General features: G+C 38.5%; 2 protein-coding genes across 3 annotated transcripts in view; both read right to left on the bottom strand.

Moving 5' to 3' along the window:
• The window catches only part of cyfip1 (cytoplasmic FMR1 interacting protein 1), a 54,484-nt gene extending 48,867 nt beyond the window's left edge, over window positions 1–5,617 (bottom strand). The window contains exon 1 of the mRNA XM_036570723.1: window positions 5,389–5,617. The gene's annotated coding sequence lies outside the window, so the exon portion shown is untranslated. The remainder of the gene's footprint in view (window positions 1–5,388) is intronic.
• A 3,191-nt stretch (window positions 5,618–8,808) lies between these two features.
• On the bottom strand, window positions 8,809–23,739 carry tubgcp5 (tubulin, gamma complex associated protein 5). Of its 2 annotated transcripts, XM_036570722.1 has the most exons (23): window positions 23,127–23,738; window positions 22,290–22,343; window positions 22,085–22,193; window positions 21,899–21,995; window positions 20,738–20,817; window positions 20,290–20,425; window positions 19,993–20,110; window positions 19,431–19,520; window positions 18,956–19,049; window positions 16,853–17,111; window positions 16,551–16,753; window positions 14,880–14,995; window positions 14,200–14,468; window positions 13,229–13,427; window positions 12,851–13,039; window positions 12,490–12,672; window positions 12,292–12,376; window positions 12,075–12,195; window positions 10,963–11,114; window positions 10,048–10,173; window positions 9,801–9,889; window positions 9,546–9,646; window positions 8,809–9,420 (listed from the first exon to the last, which is right to left on the bottom strand). In XM_036570722.1, the coding sequence occupies exons 1-23, from the start codon at window positions 23,258–23,260 to the stop codon at window positions 9,374–9,376; spliced, it is 3,051 nt and encodes a 1,016-aa protein (XP_036426615.1). In that variant the 5' UTR covers window positions 23,261–23,738; the 3' UTR covers window positions 8,809–9,373. The 2 variants fall into 2 exon arrangements, 1 of the variants encoding a protein (XP_036426615.1); XR_005007271.1 differs by lacking the exon at window positions 8,809–9,420 and having other exon boundaries at window positions 9,614–9,646; window positions 9,801–9,927; window positions 23,127–23,739.
• Window positions 23,740–24,752: the final 1,013 nt, after the last annotated feature.

Raw genomic sequence — 24,752 nt, 5'->3', positions numbered from 1 at the left:
CTTCGCTCATGTGAAAAAGTAATTGCCCTCCCTGAACCAAATAACTGGTTCTGGCACATTGTGCAGTGCTTTGCAGAAATGCTTTAATTCAACCATAATGTAAGGCTTTCGAGCGTGAACTGCCCGTTTAAGCTTCTGCCACCGCATCTCAGTGTAGTTCAAGTGAGGCATTTGACTTGGACACTCCAAAACCTTAATTTTGTTTCTATTGAGCCATTCAGAGGTGGGCTTGCTCTTGTGCTTCAGCTCACTGTCTTTAACCCAACTGCACCTGAGCTTCAGATCACAGACTGACGACCAGACATTCTCCTGCAGGATTTTCTGGTAGAGGTCAGAATTTATGGTTCTGGCAATCATGGCAAGTTGTCCAGGCCATGTAGTAGAAGTAGAAATCTCCACACCATCACACTACCACCACCATGTTTTGACTGCTGGTATGACATTGTGAAATGCTTTGTTAGCTTTATGCCACAAGTAACGGGACCCCTGTCCATCAAAAAGTTGCACTTTCGACACATCAGTCCACAGAACATTATACAAAAAGTCTTGGGGTCATCAAGGTTTATTTGGCAAATGTGAGACGACTATATTTACCTCTTGATTAACAGTGGTTTTCACCTTGCAACTCTCCCATGGACACCATTTTTGCCCAGTCTCTTTCTTAGGGTGAAACCATAAACACTGACCTTATCTGAGGTGAGCGAGGCCTGCACTTCCTAAGATGTTTGTCTAGGATCTTTTGTGACCTTTAGATTAGTCATTACAGTAGTTTGGTAGGCGGGCCACTTCTGGAAAGTTCCTACTGTTCTAAGTTTTCTCAATTTGGAGATAATGGCTCTTGAAATGGTTTGCTGGAGGCCCAGGCCTTAGAATTGGCTTTGTAACCCTTTCTAGACTGATGTATTTAAATTTTTCACAACTCTTCCAGAATTTCTTTTAATCACAGCATACTGTGCTTCTTGTTGAGACCTTTAAGCCTACTTCACATTGCTGGAAAGGTCCTATTTAAGTGATGTTTACATTTAACAGAGCTGGCAGTAATCAAACCAGGGTGTGTCTAGTTTAATTGATTGTGATTATCGACGACACTTGGTTAATTGGGTAATTGAGTAACTAAGGGGTCAATTTGTGTTGAATAACTTTTTCCTTTAAAAAAGGAAATGATACGTTTTTGTTTACTCAGGTTGTCTTTGTCTTGTATTAAATTTAGTTTAAAGATCTAAAGCAACTGAACATGACAAATATGCAAAGGCAGGAGGGGCAAATACTTTTTCAAGGCACTAATGATGTATTGTTTTATTTCTTTGCCCTGTTAAAACAATGGATTATAATAGGACATTAATAGGCTGTTAGGCTACGGTACAGTACATTTTCCACTGTCACTGTGGGTTTTCTAGTGTGTATTTTCCACACAGCTTACGTGATGGTTCAGATGAGCTGTAAAATTATGAAAATACAACACTTCATGGTTTTCCACAGGCATCTACAGCTGAATTTCAGAGGGCATGAACCATAATAACAGAAAACATTATTGTATTATTGTTATTAAACAAAAATTATTTAATATGTGCTTTTCATTACATACGTTAATGCTTAGAAAAGCATTAAGGGGGGTATTTAAATAATACCCCCAAGTTTTAAGTTTTAATAAGAAAGTATCATGTTACTTATTGTTACATACCTCCCAGGCCTAATCAACAAATCAAAACACACATGACGAAAAAAGCTGTATATACAAGATAACACTGCAAGATGCAACAGATAATGCTGCACAATGAAAACAGACTTGTTGTGAGAAAGACCCATCTATTAAAAAGCAACTTCTAATAAGAAGAAAACCTATATAACACAACCAGCCTACATACTCCTAACACTGTAGTTCACTCAGAAAAAACATCCTCTGACACTTACAGACTGTTTCCATAATCCACATTAAGTTAAAGTCTTGTCTTAAAAGGATCAATGATGAATCATCATTTAGTCCAAGATTAGACTTTATCCATCCCCAACAAACTAGCCTTTAACACCGCCCACATGCAGCACTGAAGCGATGAGCTATACAGTCCATCTGCTCCAGCCAGGCTGCCCTAAGCCTGACCTCTCTCAAGGCTATCAGGTGCATTTCTCAAATAGTCATCATTACATGACACAGTCTGTTCAAAATAACACTCAATCCACCCTTTAACTACCTCCATGGCACATAAGCCTTGGGAATCACAGCCCTGGATGGTGTATGACTGCAGAACCGAATAACTGAACTACAGAAAAAACCATAGTAGAGAAAAATCATGAAAATCAACATTTAATTTATTTAATGTGTATTACTTCTTAAAATTTAATATTGTCAGCAATATTGTTTTACTGCATCTATAATGGCAACTCATTTGAGAGTAACACAAAGAATAAATGCTTTAACTGGGGGAGGTGACGTTTTATTTTCCTTGTTTATTTATTATCTACTGAATTGTCTGCATGAGTTAGTGTGTGCTTCATATAAATGACGTAAATTAATTACTGGTAAGCCGGCACTTGATTTTACACATTGAAGCTGACATCATTTCCATGATGTATGAACGTTTCATGAATCAGACAGAGTAGTTTGTACATAATTAAAGTTAATCAAATCTGTGCTTTTTTTGAAACTTTGAATCACGATATTTAGTTTTTTCCAAGGTTTGATAAACTCAAACAGACAGAATACATCACCAGTGGTACATGTAAAAAAAACTACCAAAACTATTAATATAATATACTGTATAATAAGTACAATGTCCACTATAAATACAATGATTTTCAATGTTGATTTTCAGCATTTTAACTACTGCACTGCACTAGATCCAATTAAACAGAAGAAATTATGTTCTCTTTGTAATGACAAGTACAGTTACTCAGTGTCATGTACGACTAATATCCACAATATGCTCGGAAAAGCACGCTGTGACGTAACTTATTACATAAATAATTATAGTCATATTGTTGACTCAGATAGGCTACAGCCAGTGAGGTAATGAGACAACTGCTGAGGCATTTGTGAAACAAATTTACTCAATTATTCAACACTTATTAACTGTATTATGATCATTTGTTGATTGTATGAATGTCACAACCAGTTACTAACAAAGTGACATTTAGCTTATAAAAGTATTTTGCTGAAGTAATAATACTTTTATTTTTCCATATTTTTGAGCTTGAACATGAAATCAATAAAACTTTGTCTGGCTTCACAGATGGACAGCCCATCAACAGAGAGATCAGAAGCCATGCTGCAAAGGGATGTAGTATCTAAACTTGAAAGATGTTTCCGCTGGGTGGTGCCAAATTGGACCAAAAGCTCCTCCCAAAAGAAAAATCCTTTCATGCAGGCTGTTCACGCTGCACAGACTCGCTGCACTTCTCTCGCTCACATGCAGAAACTCAAAGAAAACATGTATAAACTGCATTTCCTTCACAACACTGGCACTTTCACACCTCCCTCCCACACAAGAACACACACACATTCCTCTTTCACACATCACATGGGCAGACACTAATCAGAAGTGTGAGTACCAAGTTAACTGTGATAACTATTCAAGGTGCTAGTTACAGATTTTACTCTAAACTACCTGCTTTCTCAACCTTGTCTTCTTGTAAGTAACAGTAAACTGGAAGACAGGAAAACTGCGCTGAGGATTTTAAGGAGATAATATCAGATTGCCTTGAAGCAGTGCCTCAGTGGGGAACGTGCTAAAGAAGCCCAAACATCCACAGGTCTCCTGACCCCCAAACCCAGCAGCTACAGTTGCCCATGATTTTACTGACAATACCAACAATATAAGAGCTCACAGTGAGTCAGGAATGAAAACATGCTGTGTGATGACTATAAAACAGGGATCTACACTGAGATTTTAACAGGCAGGTTTGTGAAAGTCAAAGATGAAAAAAAAAAAAATTGTATGGTGGAGACAAATACAGATTTTAAAGGGCCTAAATTTTGACATGACTTTACTTTTCTTTAAATCAAAGAATCTAATGTACGATGTAGTTCACACAGTTCATATATATGGAAACTAAACTATCAAAACAACCCATTTAGGACTCACTATTTCTGTGATGTCACATAAATCAACACATTTACATATATCCATCTATTTGGCCTACAGCAGTTTAGCTCTGACCACTCACACCAAGTTCATGGAAAATGAATTACAACTAACTGTTTTGGTACATAAAACCACACAAATGTTACAACTGGACATTCAGCTAATTGGAAAATAAAGCTGAAGAAAGTTGCAGGATGTGGACCTTTAATGAAAAAGAACCGCAGGAACATTACAGGACTTTCCACAGGATTCCTATTAGACTAAGATGCCATGCAAACTCTATCATGCACTACCAAAAGACAGTACTGCAGAAATACGGAAATATTTTAGACTAATACAGAAGTATACAGCTCCACGTACATATTTTAGTCTGACAGTATGACACAGTTCCTTTTTAGCCATAAATAGTAATTCACTGCTCTCACGAATGAAAACATGCTGTATAATTCAGCTAAACAGAGACTGAAAATTGAAAACACAGGTTTTTATGCTGTGATTTTGTGATCATTGATCAGCACTGAAGACCTTACAGAATGCTTGAAACTTATCATTTTCACAGCACCGCCGCTTTTCAGGATTACAGGCAATATTAATGAGTTACAATACAAGCAATTAAAAAAACATTCAAACTGCCTCTCACTTCTGAGCTGTTTGCTGACTGACATTCCTCAATGAAATATCCATTCCTAGCCAAACACCCATTCAGGAAGTAAGTAGCTGCAGTACTGCACTGTAGTTTCATGTCTCTTTTTCATGATCTTAGTGTGCGGGGGTTTATTTTCATTTACATGCATTATTAACCAACCATGACGAAGTAAGTAGCTACCACTTCGGGGCTTTACCAATACAAAACCCTGGATTTAGCTAATATAAAAAAGACTAAAACACAGCTACCACCAAAAACAAACCATAGGGAAATCACTTAATGGCTTAATCGTAATTTTCAACGAAAGCAAAGCCCATTTCCTCGCTACTTCCCCTTTCGCCGCTCGTTTCTGTAGCTGAACTCCTAAGACTGACTCGTTCCCACCTGGCTTCGCTGAGCTCCATAAACCACTGCACACTACTCAGCCTGACACAGAGGCCTAACTCAGCTAACTCGCCCCAAAGATTACCACCCTGTGCTAATTAAGCAGCTACGCTGCTTCTTTTCCCTAAAAAGCCTCTCGAGTGTATAACTGTGCCAACTAAACTCCGAGAAACGATTCATTTGAAGCGCAAAGAGTCGCGACGAGCACAAAAGCCAACACCCAAAGCCAGGGAGGAGGAAAACTTTTCGGCTGAGCAGACGCTAGCACAAGCTACCCACCCTCAGTTTCTGTTTTTTTTTCCCAGGGATAAACTGCTCCGTTCGGGTCGTTTAACTATCCATTTGCTGAAGTCGCCGCGAAGATATCTCAGCTCTGGTATGTTGTCTGCCGTCTCAACGCTCGTTGTATTTACTAGTAAAACTTTCCTCGGGTCTGTGTCGTGCTGAAATCCTGTCTCTCGCCTGAAGCGCTGGCAGGCAGGCGGCCAGCTCACTGTGGGAGTTCCCGTTCCTCTACTACAGGAAAACTCAACAGGAAAGTCCACAGGCGCACACCAAGCCCGGCCATCAGGGGGCGCGCACGGACAACCGCCGTGAGCTCACAGAACTGCTTTAAATCAAACTATAACATACAAACATCCCAAATCTAAAACTTCAAATATGAATAGTAGCAAAGGTCGGGCTCTAGAAAGATTAATATCTCTGAAATCATGTTTTTCGACATGTGAATATTGTACTCCATTCTTGTTGAGGAATAGGGTCTAGAGGTTTAGTAGTAGTAGTAGTGTGGTATGTGATATGTGAGGCTAAATGTGATGACACTAATCTTTCTCAAGCACTATTTTGTCCACAGATGAGAGCAGAATTATGAAGAAGCCGCCCAAGACTTCTAACTTCTGTACCTGACAGAAAAATCCCAAATGGCTCCCTTTTGGACACATGCCTTCACACTGACTAAAGTTGGCTAGCTAGCTAAGAGCCTTATTTCACCAATTTATTAAGCGTCCACTGCATATGGTATGATATAGGGTAGTAGCTTTTAGCTGTTTGGAGGGCAAGTGTCCAGCACAGGCCTGATTCAATCCAGACATACACATCTGATTCAATCCAGCTGTCAACTTCCAGATGTTGCACAGCACATTTGACCGCATTTATACAACTTGAGTATATTTGTATACACTGACCAGCCACTTCACTTGTTTCTACAATCTTTCTCTATTTTATCAGGTCCAATTAACATACAGGAGCACTACATACAGACTGTAGCGCATCTGTTTCTCTGCATACTTTGTTAGCCCCCTTTCTTCAATGGTCAGGACCCCCACAGAGCAGGTATTATTTGTGTGGTGGATCATTCTCAGCACTGCATGTGTGAGTGGTATGAGTGGATCAGACACAGCAGTGCTGCTGGAGTTTTTAAACACCTCAGTGTCACTGCTGGACTAAGAATAGTCCACCAACCAGAAATATCTAGTCCTGTCCTGTGGGCAGCGTCTTGTGACCACTGATGAAGGACTAAAGTGTTTAACACAGTGTTTAAAAACTCCAGCAGCACTGCTGTGTCTGATCCACTCACAATAGCACAACACACATTAACACATCTCCACGTCAGTGTCACTGCGGTGCTGGGAATGATCCACCACCCAAATAATACCTGCTCTGTGGTGGATCTGTGGGGGTCCTGACCATTGAAGAACAGGGTAAAAGGGGACGAACAACATAGCAGAGAAACAGATGATCTACAGTCTGTAATAGCAAAACTACAAAGTGCTCCTATATGGTAGGTTGAGCTGATAAAATGGACAGTGTAAATGAAAGGTAGGTGTACTTAATGAACTGGCCAATCAATGCGTTTGTGCATCTTTTAATTTCTTGCCTGTACATCTGGTATATTTGTCATTGTCTGCATATACACTATATAGACAAAAAATATTTAGACACACCTCCTAATTGAGTTCAGGTGTTTTAGCCACACTCATTGCTAAGAGGTGAATAAAATTAAGCACATAGCCTTGCAGTCTCGATATACAAACATTGGCAGTAGAATGGGTCATAGCACTGTCATAGGACGCCACCTCTGCCACAAGTCTGTTTATGAAGTTTCCATCCTACTAGATCTGCCCCTGTCAAATATAAGTGCTATTATTGTGAAATGGAAGCACCTAGAAGCAACAACTTAGCCACAAAGTGGTACACCACGCTAATTCACAGAGTGGGGCTGCCGAGTGCTTATCTTCTGTCGAATCGATCAATAACAAGTTCCAAATTGCCTCTCAAAGCAACATCAGCAAAAGAGCTGCATTTTAGAAGCTCATGAAATGGTTTCCCATGGCTGAGCAGCTACATACAAAACTAAGATTAAAATGCACAATGTCAAACAGGACTGTGGGAAGCGGTGTAAATCACGTCACCACTGGACTCTGGAGCAATGGAAATGCATTATGTGAAGTGATGAATCACACTTCTCTATCTGGCATTCTGATGGACGAGTCTGGGTTTAGCGAATGCCAGGAGAACGCTACCTGCCTGACTGAATTGTGCCAACTGTAACGTTTGGTGGAGGAGGAATAATGCTATGGGGTTGTTTTTCAGGGGTTGGCCTAGACCCCTTAGTTCCAGTGAAGGGAAATCTTAATGTTTCAGCAGACCAAGACATTTTGGACAATTCTGTGCAGCTTTGTGTAAATATTTTGGAGAAGGCCCTTTTCTGTTCCAGCATGACTGAGCCCCAATGCACAAAGCATGGTCCATAAAGGCATGGACATTTAGTGTCTGACCTCACAAATGCACTTTTAGATGAATGGGCAGAAATTCCCAAAGACCCACTCCAAAATCTTGTAGAAAGGTTCCCAGAAGAGTGGAAGTTGTTATAGCTGCAAAGAGGGGACAAACTCCATATTAATGCCTATGAATTTAGAATGGGATGTCATAAAAGCTCCTGTGAGTGTAATGTGTAGATGTCCCAGTACCTTTGTCCATATAGTGAATGTACATTGAAATCTTACTTATCTATAATAAATCTGTACTCATTATACTATACCTGGTCATATTACATTTTATTGATTTCCTGTGAAAATAAGTACACATCCTCTACAGAGAACACCCTTTTTCTTATGCAATGCACAATTACTGGTTACTTTCTGAATTTAACATATTAGGGAAAATAGAACATAAAATGTGCGAAGTGCAAAAGTTATGGCACATTTTATATTATAGGTTTTATTTTTCCCCAATGTGTTAAACACAGTAAATAAATACAAATTGTGCACCACAATGTTCTCTGTAGGGGATGGGTTTTCAAATTAGAAATCAACAAAACATGACCAGGGGTGTTCAAACTTTTGCGTACAACTTTACTTATAAAACCTCTGTTGTATGTTATGCTGCTGTAACTGCTAAATGTCCCACCTGGGATTAATGCAGTTATCTTAATTCGGAGGGGGTTTTTGAGAACTCAGATTACCAAACTGTGCTGGATACTGGCCCTCCAGGACTGAAGCTAAAGAAATACCCTTACTCTACAGAGTGGGGAGTCCTCTGATCTCTCTACATCATGTATTTAGGAGCAATTAAAGAGCCACTCAGATTCACATAGCAAACAATATACTTAAGTGACAGGCTTTAATATGAGACACTAAAGGGATTATTTTATCTAACACTTTCTTTTTTTCTTTTTATTGAAAATGAATTTACAGTCAGTTTTAGAGTAACGGCTCTTTTATTGCACACAAATAGTCACTGAATGAAGAAAAATACAGTTTTCAGCAGTAACAATACATACAAGCAAATAATTAGCTGATATACACATGTACAGGCATTATACATCCTTTAGTTTCACAAAGAATAATGTCCCTATTTGAACAGAAACACACAACCAGCAAAATACCTCTTGTACTCAATCCGCATTAATACACTGTATTGTCTTTGTTGGGGACCATAAATGCTTTACAACTTTCACAGCACGCAACAGTGACCAAGTGCTCTTTAAGTAGAAGTCAAATGAAAAAGTCTTCAGTCTTGATTCGAAAAACATCGAGAGCAACATCACGATGTGCGGGCAATATCCATGTTTCACTGAGGTGGCCTTTATACAGACACAGAAACACAGCTCCCTTCACACTAAAGAAGAGCTGTTGTTTTGACCATCAGCCCCTTATGTGCTTTGACATCAGACATCTTGGCAGAGACAAACAGTACAGAAGGAATCATACAGCATGGCAGTCAACAGCTGGACCAGTGTGCTGTGTTTGCAGTTGAGAGTCATCTAGCACTGCTCAAAACCAGCCATCAGAGACAGAGCAAGGGACTCCACTAGGAAGTAAAAAGGAAAATACAAAGTTAACAAACAGCATAACACTGTGCAGTTAACTTAAGACACAGAAACACCAAACTGATGCAAGAGGGGAAGCAGTTAAATAAAGCAAAAGTAGTCTCACAATGAGGAAACGATCCCCTGCAGACGGCCTTATTTAGAATGGTCACCAAGAACATGTGACAGTTCTTGAAATCCGACTCCATTTTGTCAATAGATTCAATTCTGAAACAGATAAATAAGACACGTTTTGAGAGTCTTCAGAAAATTCCAACGACAGACTAGATTCATAGACGTGTGCAAAATGACTAAATAAATGTGATACCTTATACCAGATTAAAATACATTAAAAATGTTTTTGTAAATTAATACAACATACTTCCATGCTCCAAAGCCAGCCTGCCATCGGTCAGAGAAGATGAGAACCAAATTAAGGACTTTCATGATGGCTTCTTTGACAAAACTTACCTGCAAGGACAGAGTAACCTTGATTCTGTGTTCAAGTACTGCAAACAGCATTGACAGAAAGCAATTGAATATTTATTACGGCACTTAAAATAAGCACAAGCTCCATTAAGATACTGCCCCAAAACGCTATCAGATGGGATGTGGAGGGGGTGTCCTACCTTCTCCCGCAGAAGGCAGCGGTCGTGAATGGTGGACAGATATCTGTAATGGATTTTTATGAGCTGGTCCAGGTCTTTTGCCTCTTGTACTTGGTGCTGAAATTCCAGGCCTGTGCTATGTAGGATCTGAAATTAGAAGAGCAAAGGCAATGTAGTACAAATGAATTTGAATGATACTTGGACTAAACTAAATAAATAAAATGAATCACATTGTTTTGTGCTTTTAAAGTGTGTAGTTAATAAAACTTTGGACTAAATAAGCTTCATCAGACGTTCAGTAATTCAGTGACACTATTGTCACCATTTAAACATATGGTTCATATGAACCTAGGCATGAAAATTACACAATTTCCATAGAGTGAACAGCTTTTCCAGTTTTCAACTGTGGCTTGTTCCAACCACACACACATTTACTTCTGACTACATCACTTTTTTTTATATTGTTTTTCCATTCTTAAGCACTTTTGATGTTCTTTTTGCTTGTATTGCCAATATAAATGTTTCATATCATATATAAAGTCAATGGTTTCAACTCTTATTCTCTTTCATATAGTTTGTCGATTCTTTTTACAGTGGAACAGAACTGTAGCTTTCCACTTTGCTATTGCCTTTGTTTGGTTGCTGTTAGTTAGGTCTCCTGTGAGCTCTGTCCACACAGTCTGCGGAAGGTGTTAATTTAAAAGCCATTTGTAAGCTGTATTTGAACCAGAGGGTTACAACAGCAATTATCATACACATACAACATGTGAGCAGTTTGGTCTGCCAACCTGGATAGTGTTAAATTACAGTTTTGTTTTTTTTGTTTTTTTAATCATGTTAACTTTGACGGCCCTAATTAATACTTGTGGGACATCTAACACAATTCTCATTGTACAACAAACAGAAATCTGGCTAATACAAACTTCAAATACCTACCCTGGTCATAATGTAGTTGTGCAGACTATTAACAAAATGCATTAGCTTGACCCTTAGTAGGAACATCCTATGGATCTGCTGGTTTATGGGTTCTCTGGCTGTGTACTCTTCAGACTGGCCTCCTTCATGCCTCTTAGCAGCTGCTGTCAAATCTGTGGAGAAATAACATTTTTAGCAGACAGAAAATCAGGTGACCTAAATCAAATCAGCTAGATCCATCTCAACTTTCCCAAATGAACTTAAAAAGTTGTCTGAAAGTTTGAGTTGCCCTTCAACTAAAATTAATGCAATGTGAGACACACACAGCACAAAAGTATGTAGATGCCCCTCCTAATTACTGAGTTATTACATTCAGATGTTTCAGCCACACCTACTGCTAACAGGTGTATAAAATCAAGCAAACAACCATGATATCTCCATTCACAAACACTGGCAGTTGAATGGGTTGTTCTAAAGAACTCACTGACTTTAAACGTGGCACTGTCAGAGAATGCCACCTTTGCCACAAGACAGTTTGTGAAATTTCCGCCCTGCTAGATCTTCCTCTGTCAAGTGCTATCACTGTGAAAGGGAAGTGTCTAGGAGCCAGAACGGCTCAGCCACGAAGCGGCAGACCTCGTAAACTCACAGAGCAAAGCCACCAAGCGCTGAAACGCATGGCACGTACAAATCCGAACTGCCTTCAAAAGCAACATTAACACAATATTTGTGCATCAGCAGCTTCATGAAATGGTTTCCATGTCTGAGCAGCTGCACACAAGCCTGTGTGCAGGCTTTACACCAAGCATTGGCTGGAGTGGTGTAAAGAACGCTGCCCCTGGAGTCAGGAGCAGAGACAGAGGTTTGTCCATTAGGACATGAAGAGTGTTTGAAGAGTGTGGTGTGGAGAAACTCGAGTGGTCTGCAAAGAGCCCTGACCTCAACCCCACTAAACATCTTTGGGCTGAACTGAAATGTTGACTGCAAGCCAGACCTTCTTGTCCAACCTGAATGCCTGACCTCACAAATGCTTTTTTCAATGAATGGGCACAAGTTCCCACAGACACACTCCAAAATCTTCTGGAAAACCTTTATATATATTTCACGGGGAGTACTACGTAAGCATAACTTACCACTGAATCGCAGTGTATCCAGACTGTATTTAGCCCATTTTATTTGTAGAAGGAGCAAGAAAACTTGATTGTAGATTTTCTGACATTCGGAACTAATAACAATATCCACAGGCCATGGAACCTGGTAAGCACAAGTAATTATATTAAACAAAAATGAATAAATTCATAAAAAAAATCCAGATCTAAACAAACAGACTGAAAAAATAGGTCTAGTTACCTTATAACTCAATGTAAGACCATCAAGGTTGTTGATTGGCTGTTTTTTCCTTGTGGGATCGATTGTCTCCAGAAAGATTGACAATCTGTGAAAATCAGCCAAAAGACACAGCAGTAAGTCAGAAAACTGAATTACACTAAAACAACAAAAAGACGAAAGTCTTTAAGAACTTATAAACTGTTGAAGTTCAGGCAGTACCTGTTGCTGTCCTCTGGGTGGCGCTGTCCAACAGCCTCCTGCAGCTGCACGTTGAGAAACGCCAGCTGCTGCCAGCTCTCCTTCTCCAGCACCTTGTCAAAGATGGCTGTGTAGAAGTCATACATGGTGTCACCGGCCTCCAAAAGGAAATAGTTTCTCATAGCCTGAAGGTATCCTAGTAGCCTTAAAGAAGAAATGAGACCAGTCAGCCAAGATATGAAATTGCTCAGCCAGAGCTTTCAAGAACAACAACAACAATATAAACTCAGCTAGACTGGGCCGATGTTTTGAATACTAATAGCACAATTTACATAGACTGTATTCAAAACAGACCTCTAAAGGTTTAAAGACAGAATTTTACCTGTAGTCCTTTTTGAGCGTTCTCATGAGGTTGCCACAGCATTCAATGTATCTCTTCTCAATGTGTGGATACAGGCAGGAGCGGAGTGTCAGCTCGAATGTTTGACATGTCACTGATTCTGATGAACGGTCCACAATCACATCACCACCACAGAACTTCTCATGAAAGTCTTTCTGTTCTAAATACAACCTGAGGATGATTCGGAAGACAATTTATTAGAAACACAAGCTCTTGTTTCTTATTCTTCTTAGTCTTCATCCTTATTAAACAGCTGCCTGTGTGAGCATATTTTGATCTCTTTGTATTTAAAAGATTAATACATTTTTTATCTTGTGGTCTGTTGTAACCTTCTGATGCTTCTGCGTTAGGTTAGATCACCTCGCAAAGTTGATGGCCAGCAGGGGGTCATGGATGTCATCCATTTCCAGATGACGGGCCACGATGGACTGCATCTTAATAAGGCTTCTCTTTGTGGCTTGTTGCTCCGTTACCGTATCTGTGGGTGACTCTTCTCCACGTCGCAGACGAGTCTGCACTGATTCCAGAAAGAGTGTATAAAGACTTTTCCTTTCGGCATCTAAGAGAGAAAAACACACAAACAATAAACTGTCTTACATCATTACATATAACATGAGATTAAAAGTGAATATTAGCTTAGAGTTCATGTATTAAAGGAACAGTTCGGCAAAAAATCTAATTTACATAATTTTCTACCTACACCAGATGTAGTTGATCAGCCAAGATATATTTTGAGTCCACAATTTGCTGTCCTCTAAACAAGACTGAAAAATCTGCATGACCTTAATACACAACCTGAATGTGGTTTGGATGTGGTTTGAGAGAAGTTTTGAGGATGTATTCATAAAAAAGATTTCAGTGACAACTGACCTCTACTGTTTGTTAGCAATGTAAGCCTTGCAAGTTCAGCACTGAATTAAAGATACACAATTTGGACACCAAACATATACTGGCTGATGTACTACATGTAGGGTAAATGTAAAATTTGTAAATTTGATTAACAAATCATTCTGTTAAGCTACAGTATTGAGTATTTTGCATCCGACAAAGTAAAAAGGCAAGCTGAAGGGTATTTCAGAGATAAAGACTTCTTAGTAAAAGTGGATACCTTAAGCCCAAAGTGAGGACCATCTCCCACCTCTACTCCAATAGGTCAGGAACGACCTGGGCTTATCATGAACTACTGTTCCCTAACCTGAGATTATTGCATCCTACCCTATCCTTACCATGTTTATAGCACTATGCATACAATATATGAAAAGTGTGCTGGTAAGGCAAATTACAGAAATCAAAACCTTTCTTTTACATTCCACATTTAACCAAACCCAGACCTCTAGAAGATCCATCAGCCTGCTCTTCCTCCTTGCAGTCCAAGTTTTTCAGGAGCTGCATGGACTTTCCTGCCATGATGATCTGCTTAAGGACAGGCTTGAGGAAGGACACCATTGTGTGCTGCTTGCTGCTGGAGCCCTGCTCTCCTCCAGAGCTTCCACTGGCAGCATCACTCAGCCTCTCCTCACTCTCCACTGCCTCAGACACACTGTACAGGGTGTAGGTGGCGTACCAGAAGTCCCTGTGATTCACAGGCACATCCTTGTTCCTAATGCACACAGACCCAATGCTTAGTAAGATGAAGACACTTCAGTTGATTATTATTGTTCTCTTAAATCATGAAATACAAACTGTCTCATATATTACTGTCTAAAGAAATATTATGGAATTTTCTACTATGGAAATTACTTTATGAAAATAAACAGTATAACAATAACAAACAAACAGTCCTACAGGCAGTCCGCGTTCAGCTTTCAGAATTCAGAGTGTGTGCTGCTTTGATGTAGGTTTCTAATGTTGAGTTTTTCAACAGAATATTCTGCTAGAACACAACCGAAAGACATTGTGATATGGTGTATTTAAGCATCTACTTCTTCCTAAATCGGTGCTTTGAGACATTCTAATTCCATTGTGTGAACATATAGAAACAAATGCAATTACTACATTTTTCATTCTTTACCTCTGGATTATAAACTCTTTGGCTGGGTCGAACAAGTGGCCGTGAACAATCCATTCATCCACTATCTCAAGGTATGGCCTCACTGTTTCAACCCAGAGTGAGAAGAGAAGCGCCACCTGGTGAAATAAAGGGCAACTGGGCATCAGATAGTTTACCACTACTTTATTTGTTTGTAAAGCAGTAATACAAGTGCTACAGAGCAAGCAAAACACTAAACTATGCAGGATGCCCACCCCAAATACAGAAAACCACTCAGCGTCAGCTTGCTCACATATACACAAACTAGCATATCTAAATCACATATGTCAGGCTCCAGTACTCACAGGCCAAAACACTGCAGACTTCAGCGCACTGCCTCATTAAACACACCTGATTCAGTTCATTAGCTAATTAGCAAGGCTTTCATGAACTGAATTCAGAGTGTTTGATGAGGGTAAAAACTAGGCTAATGTCTGCAGCACTTTGGCCCAGAAGATCCCTAGTTTGAAACGCCTGACCTAAATAGTGGGTAGTTTAAAAGGTTTTTCAACTCAGGCAAGACGCTATAGGCAGAAATGATGATTTTGGTCCTGTCAATCAATTTTTGTGGGTAAACTGCATCTATAACATGTCTTCCCTTAAACTGTAATCATAAAAAAGTCAGATCTCAGCAGAAACGTATTTACTTCACAATGGTTGTTTGATGCTTCCGTTTGCGAACACTCAATGTCTAACTGTTTTTTCATAAAATCAACAACTATAATGAAGGTACATGTTTTCTTAGTAATACCATTCCAATGTCAGAACCACAAATCTCAGTTTCTAGAATACCTGCATTCATAAAATTTCATTCCTAATACCATTCTAAAGGGTTTTACAGAAGATTTTCCTAATATATTGCTCATAGTCGGATTTATGATTTATGATAACATGAAAAATATTTTAGAATAGGGCTTGGCAATGTGACAATATTTATCGTTAACATGATAAATTATGTCACAGTGAATTACACAGTATGACACAATACGCTCCTCTGAGTATATTGGGGATATCATCAGTACTTAAAAACACTTCTCATCTGTATGCCTGATTACAAAGAGAGCATAACTGGTCCTGATTAACTGGATTTTGTGCAGCATAAAATGTGAAACGCTGAACATAAATCATTGTATTCATAGTTTTTGACAGTATTTTTAAATGTAGCACCACTGTTTCATCAAATGTTAGAAGAAATAAATATTGTGACATATCTTGTGTCATGAAAACTTTTTGAAGGTTTATGATATTACATTTTTGCCACATCACCCAGCCTATTTAATAATATTAGTGCAATGTTTTCTTGATCAGACAATAAAAAATGAGATCCCAGCTATTTATTCTGCAAAATCTTTTCTGACATGTCTTCACAATTTTAATTCTAACATCACTCAAAAACTATCTTTAAAAAATATGCAAATGAATGCATACTTAAGTAGATATCTCATCTAAATATGATTTTTTGCCCAATACAAACCTTGCATGAATATCAGTGATTAGCTGGCAAAGATTGATTAAAAAAAAATCCCTATTTACCTGTAGTATCTCACCTTAAGTACACAAAACTAGGAGACTGCCTCTAGTAATTAGTTTACTGTTGACTACTTTCACCCCTTAACAGATTTAAAAAGACAAACGTTTTTAACACAAACTTACCGATTGCTCAGAAGCTTCACCCACACTGTCATACTCAATGATGGCCTTGTAGAGCGTGTTGAGTAAATGTGAGGCTCGTACCACATTTGGCGTGCCAGGGGGGACCTCAGCCACCCCTGTGCAGAAAACTCTGTGCAAGACTGTGATCTGAGCCAGGTGAGGGCTGAGTCTTTCCAACACAGCGGACAAAGTCACTGTCTCATCTGCACACACATCACAAAACAAACATCATTTTAGAGGCTGCACCCTTGACATCATTACCTTGCATGTTATTCAAACAAATAAAGGTAAACACCTCTTACCTCTGCCGATTATATCTTTCTCAATGGCTGTGAGCTCCTCTTTAAAGCTGGTAAAGTACTTGTACAGTGCCCACACAAAGGCTTGGTAGGTTCTGAATGGGGGCTCAGAGTTCTTCTTGGACGATGAGGAGGAGGAAGAGTTGAGCCCAGGAGGACATGGCTCTGCACTGTGACCAGTCACCTCATCAATGAACCTCTGTAGACGGAACACCGCCTGTCCATAGGCTGCTATATGCTCCAGCACTGAGCGAAGGCAATTCTGTACCAGTTACAATTACAAAGTCAATATATAAACACAAACCAGAGGCACCTTGAATGCATATTTAGAATCTTTTAAGAAAGATCAGACTTGTGACTTAAAGGAGGAAATTCATAGCTATTCTGTTAAATTCTGGCTAGCACTTTACAATAAAACTACATCCATTAACAGTACTTAAGAAATAAGCATTACTAAATCGTTAAGTAATGTAGCAATTAATCATTAACTGATGATAGAAATGAGGACTAACATTTTAGATTTTATTAAGTAGTTTATGATCATTACAAAATGCTTAAGTAATTTTTCAATTAATCATTAACTAATGATAGTAATGATAAGCACGTTATTTTTAAATATTATTAAGTAGTTTATTAATGTGTTAATTATTGTGAATCAATAAGAGACAGTAAAAACTAAGCACTAATGAACACTTTGTTGCAGTCTATAATAACGTCAAATGCGGCTTTAATAAAAAAAAAGGCTTAAATATCTACCTTATTAACACTTCATAAACATGTAAGAGCACAGAGTAATATCTATAGTTGTATATACAGTCCCCTCCACAATGTTTGCCACTCTTGGTAAAGATGAGCAAAAAGGGTTATAGGAAATTCACCTTTTGGTGAACTAGCTTAATCTCACAGTGAAAAAAAATTAAGTAAATTTATTTTCTCATCAAGAAATAATTATTTTTAATGAAACCGTACGTGCCACAAGTATTGCCATCCCTAGAAATTCTTAGAAGCAAAATGCAACTGAAGCATTTTTTCCCAATTATGTTTTACTTTAAGTTAATCAGAAACTTTAAAGCAGTAATCAATGGCTATATACATGCGTGTGTGCGTGCGTGAGTGTGAGGTGACTCAGAGGTGAATGGGAAAGACAAAAGAACATACAATTCAAATAACAGGAAAGTGTGTTGACATTCCTAAGACAGGGAGTGGCTATAAAAAATAGGTACAAGCCTGTAAAATGCCCATATCTACAGTTAGCAATAATTAAAAAGTTCCAATCAGCTGGAACTGTGTCAAGCTTGCCTGGACAAGGACTCAAGTTTATTAAATTCATTAAACAATGTTGTGTGATTATAAAGTGCTCTTTAGACTATATGTGCACATAATGTTACAATAAGAATCATAAATAACTTTAAATGATCTTTAATAATGCTTAAGTAATACTTTGAAAAAATAATTATATATTAATATAATGAATAATATTAAAACTATGTTAATATGTTAAAAGTAAATAAATGTACTAACTACTACTTCTTGAAAGGAACAGAAAAAAGCAAACACCTACATGAAGACCATAGAGCCTGACCATAGATCTTAGGCTTTACCAATAAGTCTTACCTTATCTTAGCACACAGATGATGGTTAAATAGTAGAGCAAGTACACAGTCCACTCTCTCTACCAGTTAAGATGACCTAAACTCTAAGCTTTTTTGGGAAACTTGGCCCTGATCAATTGGAGCAGGGAAACACCTTTAAGGTTTATTAGTGCTTAGTTCCTACTGTTCCAAATGTTATGTTACATTTATTAACACTTTAATAAACTACTTATTAAAATCTAAAGCAATATGCTAGCTATCATTACTATAATTTGTTAATTATTAATTTAGATATTACTTAACCATTAGTAATTAATATAAACTACTAAATAAAATGTAAAATAATATTAGTTTCTATTTCTGTCATTAGTTAATTAGCTGTGACATCATTTAACTGTTTAGTAATGCTTATTAGTTATTAGCTTACTGTAAGTACCGTTAACTGATGTACTCTGGTTGTAAATTGTTACCGAGGACCTAACTAAATAAAAACTAAAACAACGTTAAAGCTTACATTGGTCAAGTGGGTGACCACCACGTCATTCCTCACGCTTACTTTGCCATCATGGTGCTGAAATATGAAAAGCCTCTTTACCCCTGACAACAGCCTGAGCACAAAAAAAGAATACAGGGGTAAATAGCATTTTCATTTGGCCATGTGTTTAGCATGAAAAAGGAAACACCTACCACTGGGATTCAGAAACCTTCGACACTTGATATTGGCAACATTCATGGAAATGAACAGCACATTCCACTGAGGTTTTAAACAACACAACCAATGACATTTATAGAGGGTATCAGTGTAACACTCAACTTATTCTGTCTTCACACTCCTAACTATAACATTCAGATAGAATAATTTCTTATTAATTAATAAAAATAAAACCTATTCACCTATTATACTACTTACTAAAATACTCCTATCATAATTGTAATTTTCATCATATCTATAACTATATGTCAATTAAAATAAATGTATCCAATCTTACCATAAAGTCTCTCGAATAACTTGGGTTTCAGTAACAAAAGCTTTTTCCTCAGGCAGGTACAGCGGGTCAGTGTTGTAAAGATGCTGATCCCTGCAGAGAGAATCAAAGGAAGTATATCAACACACTTAACAAACAGATGTTTCCATTAATTAAAGCTACTCATAAGCTTTTTCCTGGATTTAATTACTCCTTAACTGCTAGGAAATTAGACCCATTTCAGTGTAGATGTTCTTTTCACTGATCTGTGGTTCATTTTTGAATTTCTTACAGAGTTGTAAGTTTTACAAGGGACATAAAATTCAAAAAAGAGGGGCAGAGAACTGAATGATGAAATGGAAAAGCATGTTTAATGCACTTTTAATATTACACTGTATCATGGAGGATCAAAAAATAATAATTAAAAAATAAATAAATAAATAAATGGGCCCATATTGTTGAAACCTGAATTTTCCTCAGTATTGCAAAAATATTAAAACATACCATTCACTCTCCACCCATACAGTTTATTTATGGAAACTAAACTCAAATAAGGGTAGACTGGATGCTCAGGCTTTTTTCTCACCAGACGTTGAGCAGGTTAGAGTGCAAATGGAGACTGTGTGGAAAACGGGGTGAGTGGGGGACCCAGTACGGCGTTACAACATGCAGCTCCAGCCAAGCACGGGCATCTGGCTCACCCACTAAATAAATAAATTATAAAAATTACACGAAAACCATTTACTTGTTAAACACATCTAATATAATTTTCAAACATTGCACTAAAGCTCTTCTGGAATCATCAGTGATGCTTACAATATGATGTTCATAATTTTAAGTACCCCTTGCATTGTCACAATTTGTGTTGAGATCATGCCTTTACCAGTCCAAGTGACTTGTACTGTCTTATTGTTCCGTTCCTGGTCTTCCTGTGGCGTTCTGTCCACCTGTATCCCAGAATCCTCTCTACTGATAGGCTGCTGGCTTTCTTCTTCCTCACTCTCCTCTTCTGACCACTCCTGAAAAGCAACCATATGCATGCGTACTGAAAGATGCACTCACATTGCTACATATATCTGCATCAGGCCATTCAGTAAAGGTATAAGCAGCACTAATAGTAATAGTAATATTAATAGAGCGGCACTAATTCTAAAAGTGCAAGGTTACAACAATTTTACACATAAAGGCACATTTTCAGTGGCATAAAATAGCCCTGCTTGAGTGTGTCACATGTGTGTAACTGTAAAGGACCATATGATTAAACATGGCCAAACACAGACATATGCTTATCAGTATTCAAATTAATGTATAATTTAATTCAGCCTACTCACCGGAGTGTCTGGAAAAGGGCCCGTGTCAATATCTTCTCCTTCCATTAAGTACTTAGCCCAATCAAAACTGTCCTCTTTTTCTGCATTAAGAAATTATTTGACTAAGAATTAGGCACATGCCAAATATTTAAAAAATGATTCTACAATAATTACCAAACTTTTCAATCATAGTTTATGATATTATGATATCAATGCATTTGAAAAAAGAAAAAAGGCTTCATTAAAGCTAGACAAACTATTTCTCTTAAATAAAAAAGCTCTCTAAATATTGGTTTCCTAATGATCATCATTTATGATTATTATATTGAGTTGAGTACCCCTGCCATAGAGCACTGCAAACCTTTGAGAACTGTGAAAATGCTCAAACATAAAATAAAGCAGGAGATATACCAGCTATTTCTTTAACTTTTCAAGTTTTTAATTGTATATTTATAGTAATAAACATACGACAGCTACATGATTTAACACAATCCATGCTTAATGTGGAAGCGTTTGTTTATCAACTGCAACAATAACACATCTCTTTTAGTACATAAATGGCTATTCACACGTTAAGACACCATCAAGCTGACAGTTTAATTCTCTATGTAGCTCTAGTCTACACATGGACATTTGAGCTTTCAACAGGTGTACAAGCAACATATTTTCACTTTGCGTGTTCCAGAGTCATAGTAACTCTTTAAATAAACATTTCAGCTCATTTCAGTGTCAGTGTTAAATGAAAGAGAGTAAGGGTGCTCTCACCCCCCACCTTGCTCACCTCTCTCACCTCTCTCTCTCACTCTCTCTCTCTGTGTCTCACTCACTCAAAGTTGGCTCCTTGAGTTGTAGCCTGTTGATCTCCTTTTGGTCTCATATTTAGTCTTTTTACTGGAGTGAACTCTTTGCATGTGAGATGTATGTTTACGCTGTTGAAATGATTTATGACGGCAACCTTCCTGTTCCTGTAATTTGAAAAACGCTCTTTCTATTAATTATTTTTCTACTAAAACGTTACCGTCTTTCTGGGCAAATTTGCATTCACTTTTTTTTGCTCTTTTTGGGTATATCACAACACAGTTATTATTGAATTGGTGCGTTTCATACACATTCCACCCTCCTGCTATTAACTGGTCATACTGTCTGTCTAAAAACACAGAGGTACGATACAAGACAACCAACCTGATTCTTTCAATCTGGGCCTTTCGCTGTAGGTAGTGTTGGATGGAGAATCAGACAGCAACAGTAACAAGGCCAATACACCATGATGGACATCAGTCTGTATGAAAGAGAAGAAAGGCAACCTTTGTTATATGTATTTAATGTATTTATATCTTAGTGGTACAATATGATTTTACAGTGTCTTACCATGGTACCCTCAGTATTAGGAAGAGGTGAGTTCAGAAATTCTTCCGTCAGTCGCGTCCAACTCTCTGCCTTACTCAGGTCGGAGTGCACCATGAGTTTTTCATAGATCCTGAAAATCACGAATGGTGAACCAGATATGAATTTTCGGAATTTAAAACATTGACGTGGGCAAATTTGTGAAGCACTGCTTGAATCACATTCTCACCCTTTTATTGAGCGCTGTACTTTGTGGCTGCTGACATCTAAGAAACGGTGAAACCTATACAGTGTGAGGAGGAGAACAAAAACTTCATTTCATCGAGCAGCAACATCCACACTACATTTGGAATGAATGGCAGTTCCTTAGAGAGGAATTATGATTTTTCTACATTTTTACATAATTCTATAGTTGTACACAAAGTCATTCAGAGTGGTTTTATATGAAATATTGTACACAAGTTACAGACTCTTATTTCTTCACAGTGGTGGGAATAGGGATCAGGGGTTACTATGTCTTCGACACAAATACAACCATTTTATTCATCATCCCAAACCACCAGCAAACCTACACATTTCTTCTGAGTTTTTATTTGTAATGGTGCTAATGAAAAAATAACGGAAAATCTAAAAAAAAAAAGTTTTCTTTGGGGATTAATTTGTCTTTGAACACCCTTCATGTAAAATAAATGGATTCACAAGAGGTTTTAGCCCAACACTTTATCAAACAACTATCATAAAACAATGTCTCAGGCATCAGACAGCGTATTCATAACCATTTAATGCAATAATTTTCTCTGAGGGAGCTTTTAGAGATGGACGTCTGGTTGCCATCACCACCACCAGTGTGCACAATTCTGACTCTGTGAGTTCCTCTAGAACGGAGCATTCCACACCAAACCACTCTTAGTTTACACCACTGCAGACTTTGTTTACATCTTCAACACTTAGCGCTTCCCTTCAAACAACTAGCTAACGTTACGAGAAACCCACACTGGCACCTGGGAGAGTGCCAAACCCAGGGCTTCAACGGTTTACAGACCCAAGGCTGCCAACGCATCCTCACCTGAAATTTGACCAGGCAAATTTGAGAGCCAATTGGAAGTTCTGGTCCTCTTCATCTTGAATGCCGGTCATATGCGCTATCAGTTTCCTCACCTCTTGGTCCAGTTCTTTCTCGAATTTGGTCCAGTGTGCCATCCTGCAGTCACTTAGCGTTAGTTAACTTACGTAGAAGTCAGCTAGCTACTTTATCAACACCGGGTTATGCAAAAAAGACCAAAAAACACATCGACCGTCACTGATTTATAATTTCCGCAAATATGAGCCCCACACTGAGCTGTTTTATACCAGCTGAGCTGAAGCTTTTTGCTTTCACAGTTTGCATTCTAGCTACGCGGCTAGTTAACAAGCTAACCTAGCATCAACACCATATCAGGCTCAGTTATGTAACCTAGCTGAGCTAGAAGACGGGTGGAAAATCTCCACTCATGGTATTTGCAAATTGCTGCGGGGCAGATTTTGTCCCTTCACTCGTTACGACAATCATTCAGTCAGAGAGCTGCAGTTTATCAACATTACTCGGAGCTTCATCGCCGCTCGGCGCTCAGCGCGGCTCCTTCTTGCCGCTCAGCTTGTTATGAAGCTCCTTCTGTGGTTGAACGCGAACACAAAGCTTACCAGCTCTCTACCTCCACCTATCGGCCTGGACACACGCTGAGGCAGCCCACTGAAACAAAAATTAAAACTGAAACCACGACAGAAAAAAGGGAATTTTCGCGAATAGAAATAAAACTAAAAAGTAAAACATGAAGGATTTTTGATTATCAAGTTAATCATAACGAATAAGGAAATACAATCATTGTCATTAAAACTCATTTCCATGACAAAAGAATGAAAATGATGTGTACCTTCTGCTCATTTGATTTTCATTTTAAAATCTAGTATTGAAAAACCAGAATATGGGTCAATTCTCGTTTTTGATTCTGTGAGTGTCAGTCGAAAAACAAGAAATGGCTTCATTTTACAGTTTCACAGACTAATCAAAAATACAAATAACAAACAAACAGCAATGGAATAAGGGGTCGATTGTACTGATTTAAATTAAGCAAAAATATGGTCGCAGGTTGAAAATTGATGAGGACAGGAAAGATCGAGCATGAGTGTTGAGAAGGTCAGCCCAGATCGGCCATTATTCAAGGCTTTATAGCGTTTTATATGTGTTCATTGACTTTGTTCTATTAGCAAAAACGCGACTCCCGCCATGTGCGCTGTCCTATGTTCGTGGGTGTCTTATAATATAGTGGCCGTGGCGTTGGCTCCGGTTTGGTGGGGGGGGGCGGAAGGGGAGCTTTAGAGGCGCGTTAGTGCTGCGCCGGGGCCTCTGTACTCAGGACTCTGTGTCCAGTTCGCTTCTGGGAGGGATTTTTTTTACTATGGTCTGAATCACATGCCTGGGTGTGTGTTTAGTTAGTTGGGTTAGTTAAGTGTCTACCATGAAGCGGAGGTGACCTTCATTGCTAACGGGCTGCCCTGTATGAGCCTTTTCTGCTGGTGTCAATACAGAGCACCTCTCGTAGCAGAATGACAGTTAGCGGAGTTCGGCGCAACGCCGACAGAAAACTTCTTGAACTTGAGCGCAGCTGATCTGGGGAGCACGAAGCCCCTGTCAAATGGTGGGAGTTCATTTTCC

This window comes from Colossoma macropomum, unplaced genomic scaffold, assembly GCF_904425465.1.
Source record: "Colossoma macropomum unplaced genomic scaffold, Colossoma_macropomum, whole genome shotgun sequence".
NCBI lineage: Eukaryota > Metazoa > Chordata > Actinopteri > Characiformes > Serrasalmidae > Colossoma > Colossoma macropomum.
Note: the sequence above shows the minus strand (reverse complement) of the source record. Positions and strands in the feature narration are given on the sequence as shown.